The sequence below is a fragment of the Ipomoea triloba genome, chromosome 2 (genome assembly GCF_003576645.1).
Source record: "Ipomoea triloba cultivar NCNSP0323 chromosome 2, ASM357664v1".
NCBI classification, from domain to species: domain Eukaryota; kingdom Viridiplantae; phylum Streptophyta; class Magnoliopsida; order Solanales; family Convolvulaceae; genus Ipomoea; species Ipomoea triloba.
The window spans coordinates 20,694,833-20,701,508 of record NC_044917.1 but is presented as its reverse complement, the minus strand read 5'-3'; the positions used below and the strand labels follow the sequence as shown (position 1 = coordinate 20,701,508).

General features: G+C 31.1%; 1 protein-coding gene across 1 annotated transcript; it reads left to right on the top strand.

Moving 5' to 3' along the window:
- The first annotated feature begins 258 nt into the window (after window positions 1–258).
- LOC116011178 (nudix hydrolase 18, mitochondrial-like) lies at window positions 259–2,598 on the top strand. The gene is made up of 5 exons (XM_031250705.1): window positions 259–602; window positions 915–1,032; window positions 1,179–1,262; window positions 1,360–1,488; window positions 1,591–2,598. Exons 1-5 carry the CDS (start codon window positions 514–516, stop codon window positions 2,146–2,148), a joined length of 978 nt encoding a protein of 325 aa, XP_031106565.1. The 5' UTR covers window positions 259–513; the 3' UTR covers window positions 2,149–2,598.
- The last annotated feature ends 4,078 nt before the right edge of the window (window positions 2,599–6,676 follow it).

Here is a 6,676-nt window from a genome sequence, read left to right as displayed (position 1 = left end):
TCTCTCGTATGTGGTCCAACATGCAACCGGCAACCTCCTTCCCAGAAAATACAACCCCCATTAAAGATAAATAATAAAATAATGATAATAATACTTCGGAATTAATAATTAATAATTAATAATAATAATAATAATAATAATAATAATAAAAATAATAATAAAGTAATGATTGACCCCAGGCTAAGCCCACACGCCCAACCCCACGCTGTATTCCCGGGGGTCTGTGATGCTTATTAAAGGAGTAGACACACCCTCTCCTCAGGCTTCGTAGCAGATAGAGCAGCAAAAACAAGATATCACAAACATTTGTAGTTCATCCATCCCATAAAACTTTCGACCAAATTTCCTAATTTAGCTCTACTACAGTTCATGACAGACACCCAAAACCTCAAAACTTCTCTTCAGATCATTTCTTTGAGTCTTTCTTCTTCTTCTTTTGTTGTCTGTTAATAAACCTTAATATTTTGTTCTGAGGAAGCAAGGGGGTTTCAGGTTTGTGCCAAAAAATAAGATATGAAACTCACCAAGGTGGATTCTATGTGTTCTCGTACTGGGAGGGACTTGCAGAGGTATAATGTTCAAGGTTGTCGCCAGGTTGTTGGGTATGTATACCATGTTCTTCACTTTAACTTTTGGGTTTTCTTGATTTTTTTTTTTAAAATTGAATTAGGAGAAATATCTTTCTGTGGGTGAGGGGAAAATCAAGGTTGAATTCTCATCTGGGTTTTTAAAATTTAAGGAAAAAGTTGAGATTTTTATTTGGCTTGAGTAAGTTTATTAGTGATTAAATGCAAGAAAAGGGTGGGATAAAAGAACAGTAATTCAAATCCAAACTAAAGTATATATGATAATCCATCCCTTTTTGAGGTATTAATGATTATTGACATTTGTTGGTGCAATGTTGTATGATGCAGCTGCATTCCGTACAGATACAGGGAAGGCAAGTCCATTATTGATGGGGCCCCCCTAGTTGATGATCTGGAATTCCTTCTGGTCAGCTCTCAGAAAAGTCCAAGGATGATGTTTCCTAAGGTAGATCGAACTACATGAACCCCCACCCCATGTTGGTTTTTTTAATAGGATTCAAAGTTATGGTTCTTGAATTTGGAATTGAATTGTCTGATTCCTTACTTTCCCTCCATAATTGACATCTTCATGTTCAATCTTGGAATGAATAGGGTGGTTGGGAACAGGATGAATCTTTGGAAGAAGCAGCGCTTCGAGAAACCTTTGAGGAGGCTGGAATATATGGAGAGGTTGGGGTAAGCACACATATATACACTAATTAAGGTTTCATGTTTACTTTTGTTTCATTATATTGTCTGATCGATCGATCTTATGTTAATTATTATATTGCAGAGTTGTTTAGGCAAATGGTTTTTTAAGAGCAAGAGCCTAGGAGTATTACATGAGGGGTTCATGCTGCCTTTGATTGTTGTGGAGGAGCTTGACGATTGGCCTGAGAAAGATGTTCGCCAACGAGCATGGGTATCATTATTTCTGTTCTAATTTGATCCCATCCCGGGGATTATATTTTATTTTCCAGTAGTACGTGCAAGAACGAACAAGTGATGATGTTGATTTTTTCAGGTGTCGTATAGGGAAGCCATGGAAGTATGCTTTCATCCATGGATGAAGGAAGCTTTGGATCTCTTGGTTTCTCAGCTTACCCTTCAACAACAAGAAGATGAAGAAGAAGATGATGATGAGAATATTGAGGCAAGAAATGGCATGGTGACAGAACAAATGCTGAGGAATATTGAATTAGAGCCAAGCATTGAAATTTTGGCCCAAAGTGTGAGTGTGCAAGGGAACAGCAAACAAGAAATGAGAATGAGTAGTGTTGTTGGTGAGAGTGTGCAGAAAAAGGAGGATGAAATGTTGATGAACGACGTTGTAGCTGAGGAAGAAGGTTATTGGATAGAAGTGTTGACGACGAGCAAGGAGGAGCAAAGCAGTGGCAGTAGTTTAGCTCAGAGTCTGAAAAGAAAGGTGGAAGAGCCTCATCATCATCATCAGTTACTGATAGAGATCTTGGTGAGTGATGAACCCCTCAGCATTGTAGCTCAAAGTCTGCATCACAGAAATGAAGATCCCCGAACAAGCTGCTGTTCCATTGAATTCTTGAGGATCCCACAGTCTGCATAGAAATGAAGAACCAAGAACAATTAAGCTGTTCCATAGAGTTCTTGAATCAGGATTATAGCTAGCCCGCAGAAGATCATATCGAAGATCAGAGGAACTTGCTTGTCTGTCTATGACTCTGATGATCCACTTTCTCACCCCAGTTTCCAGCTAATTAAAGGACACACAAAACATGGAAACTCGGGTTCACATCAAAGTAGAGAGATCAAACTAGAGGTTATAGAACCTTATTAATTCCTAACCTGATGATTATATTCTTTCATTCTTTAGCAAAAATGTAATGAGATCCATCCATTCTTTCATCTCAAGCTGGTTCAGATTCCCTGAACCCTTAGGTTAGATTTTAATTTGTACAACCATATGAGCTGTACAGCCATAGCCATGTAAGCAATAAAAACACAAGTGTTTCAGTTCCCTTTCATTCAACTATCTGAAACTGATGAAAAAGATGGATGCTTTCTTTAATTTGTACCAGTCATACCATTTGAAAATGTTTTTTCCTGCCTACCTATATGTGAATTCAGAATTGTGAAGCTGAATGCAGTCATACTACGAACCTGCCATGAACAAGAGATACACATCATGCATGTCTCCATATATATATATACTTGAATAGCTGTCTCTATTGACTCACTGTTGGAAAACTATTTCATGCTTTCCTAAACTGATGCCCCAGACAATGTCTTGGTATCAGATTTATGTGAATTGCAGAACATCTTGGTTGAAGACAAATCACAGTTGCTGGCTCTGTATGTGAAACAACACATTATCACACAAGCCATTTTTTTTGTTGACTACTGACATCTGGTCAAATTATTGTGTGGACCATGAATATAAAATAAATTTTTAATATACTAAAAGTATATTGTTTTTTATTGAATGTACATTATTTGATAATATATAAAATAATGTACTTTATGCACACAAATAAAGTACTTTTTATTTGTGGTGTGTGGACTATGGTCCATGTAATAATGATTGAGAAATCTGCAGCCACTATTTAAAAGGTATGTAAAGGTAAACCCTGTCTTGTGACCTTAGCAGAAAAATGACCACGAGGATATAAACGAGCCTAGATTGTTCATTGTTGACCAACTCAAACTAAGACGGTTAATAGGCCGCTTTCATCAAAAGTAAAACTTGAAATCTTGTGATTACTAAACCAGACCAACTTTGGGTTGTCCCACCAGTCATATTTTTATAGGATAGGTCGGTGACTATTTTAATGGTTTGGTTGGTGCAGAACATGACATTAGAGAATGGCAACAATTTTTTTTTTAGTTTGTTTAATGTTAATTGTTTTTGGAAATGTTTTTGTTTGATTTCAAAACTGTGGGTTTGTTAACTTATCTGATGACAAGTTGGGGCTTCTATTGGTAGTACTAATTTAAAAGTAAAATAACTCTCAACAACCAAACATGGTTCAAAGACAGTGTTGTTTCTTATGGACAGTAGCATGTGGGTTGTAGCCCTATTTTGACTCATCTTTATTACTTCAATTTTTTTTTTATCAAAATTAAGAAATTTGTAATATATGTTTTTATAAAAAATATCATTTGTATATGTTGATGGGACTTCAATTCCTCTATACATTGATTATAGTTTATTAACTACTTAAAACTCCTTACAGACTATTATTAAAATGAAAATAAGCATGTGAAAACTTTGCATTATTCTTTGTGTTGGCTAATTCTTAAGTCAGATCATCACCGATTGGTGTTTTTTGAATTTTTGGTCAGATTTTTTTATTTTCTAGATGGAGAAGAGATGAGAGAGATGGGGTGTTTACGCTATGTAGGTATTTGGTATGAGTTAAAAAAAAAAAAAAAAAAAAAACGCTTGTGCGCATTGTGCATGCATTGTATGCACTTGCTGGGAGCATTGGGTGGTCGCCAGTTTTTTTTTCCTCTTCTCACTCTTCAGTTATGGCTCAACAAAAACCCAAAAAAAAAATCTCTAAAACATAATCTTTCTTTTACGATTCTAGTATTTTGGGTGCGTTTTAAGATAATAGTGAGATTTGAGTTAAGTTTGACAAAATTTATTTTACATCTTATAGTTTATCTATATTTTTTTGAAAACCAATAATTTTAGTTACTTGTTAGAATTGGAGTGTCATAATAATTTTAGTTACTTGTTAGAATTGGAAACACTTAATAGAAGTGCTAGCTTTCCCGCTCATTTTAGTACAAAAGTTTTGAAATCGGTCAACATAATATTATATTATAATTCCTTATCAAAAATTCTAGCATTCCTTATTATTCTTTATCATTCCTTATTTATGGCTAAAATTGACAAAATATTCAAAATATGATTCCATTCTTTATTATACACGGAAATTAATGAAATATTTTATTCAATTCCATTCCTGTATGGATTCCTTAAACAAAATAGTTTAACCTTGCGTATTTTTAATATTTATATATATATATATATATATATATATATATATATATATAGATTACTATATGATGTATATTATAGTATTCAAAAAATATTATTATACTATGTTAATGTACGGAATTAAATTCCTCTCATGATAATATTCAAAAAAAAAATAAATCCAACAATCAAATTACTATATGATGTATATTATAGTATTCCAAAAAAATATAACTATATTATGTTAATGTACGGAATTAAATTCCTCTCATGATAATATTCAAAAAAAATCCAACAATCAAATTACTATATGATGTATATTATTGTATTCAAAAAATATATTACTATATTATGTTAATGTACGTAATTAAATTCCTCTCATGATAATATACCATGCAATTCAATAATGGTTCAAAATATTTTAATCTTGCGTATTTTTTTTATTTTATATTCGTAAACAATCAAATTACTATATGATGTATATTATAGTATTCAAAAAAAATACTATATTATGTTAATGTGCGTAATTAAATTCCTCTGATGATAATATTCAAAAAAAATTCCAACAAACAAATTACTATATGATGTATATTATAGTATTCAAAAAAAATATTACTATATTATGTTAATGTACGTAATTAAATTCCTCTCATGATAATATTGAAAAAAAAAATTCCAACAATCAAATTACTATATGATGTATATTATAGTATTAAAAAAATATTACTATATTATGTTAATGTACGTAATTAAATTCCTCTCATGATAATATTAAAAAAAAAAAATTCCAACAATCAAATTACTATATGGTGTATATTATAGTATTCCAAAAAATTTTACTATATTATGTTAATGTACGTAATTAAATTCCTCTAATGATAATATTCAAAAAAAAATTCCAACAATCGAATTACTATATGATGTATATTATAGTACTAGTTATCACACGCGCGTTGCGCGATTAAACCAATGCCCAATGCATACTTTTAAATTAGTGTTCTTTAATTGATTAAAGTAGTCATATAATAATGAGAGAAAAAAAATGCTAAATTAATAAAAATCAAATAAATAGTCTCGATGCTTATATATTTTAATAAAACATAACGAAATTGTAAATAGCTAAATTGCAACTAAAATAAGTATAAATAAATAAACCACTTACATGGGAGCAAATAGAGTGTCATCATTGTCACTTGTTTGGACACCAGTCTGACCATTTAAAATCCATGTGTAATTGTATTTGTGATCAAATACTTTATAGGTTGTGCGGACATGTTTGACAATGACATTTGAGATGATGTACCATTTGTTGGTTTGTAAAGTGATATCATACATTCCAATGTCATTATCAAACACTATTGATTGAATCCGAGTTCCTTGTATTTAGATATAGCATTTATAATGATATTGGTGGTGAATGAGAGCATCTTCATAATAATAATTATACTGATAATGATAAAAATAAAATGAAATAAAATAATAATAATAATAATAATAATAATAATAATGGGAGAAAAATTTTACTATTTACTTACTGTTTCATCCTCAAGTACGATGAGCGTATATTTTTTCTTAGGCGTTCCAATAGCGTTTTTTGGTTCGTTTTTCTTAATGACATGAACTGTACAACTCCAGCCCAAAGTTTGTGTGTCAATATCAATTAATTTTGTTACATTTATCATTACTAATATCCTCGTGTCATGGAATATATATTCATAAAGGATGTTATGAAATAATATAATGGGAACCACAACAATGATAAAATGATGTTGGTGGTGAATGAGAGCATCGTCATAATAATAATAATAATAATAATAATAATAATAATAATAATAATGATAAAAATAAAATAATAATAATGATAAAAATAAAATAATAATAATAATAATAATAATAATAATAAGGATAAATTTTTTACTATTTACTTACAGTTTCATCCTCAAGGACGATGGGTATATACTTTTTCTCAGGCGTTCCAATAGGTGTTTTTTGGTTCGTTTTTCTTAATGACATGAACTGTACAACTTCAGCCCACAGTTTGTGTGTCAATATCAATTAACTTTACTGCATTTGTCATGACTAATATCCTTGTGCCATGGGAAATATGTTCATAAAGGATGTTATGAAATAATATAATGTGAACCACAAC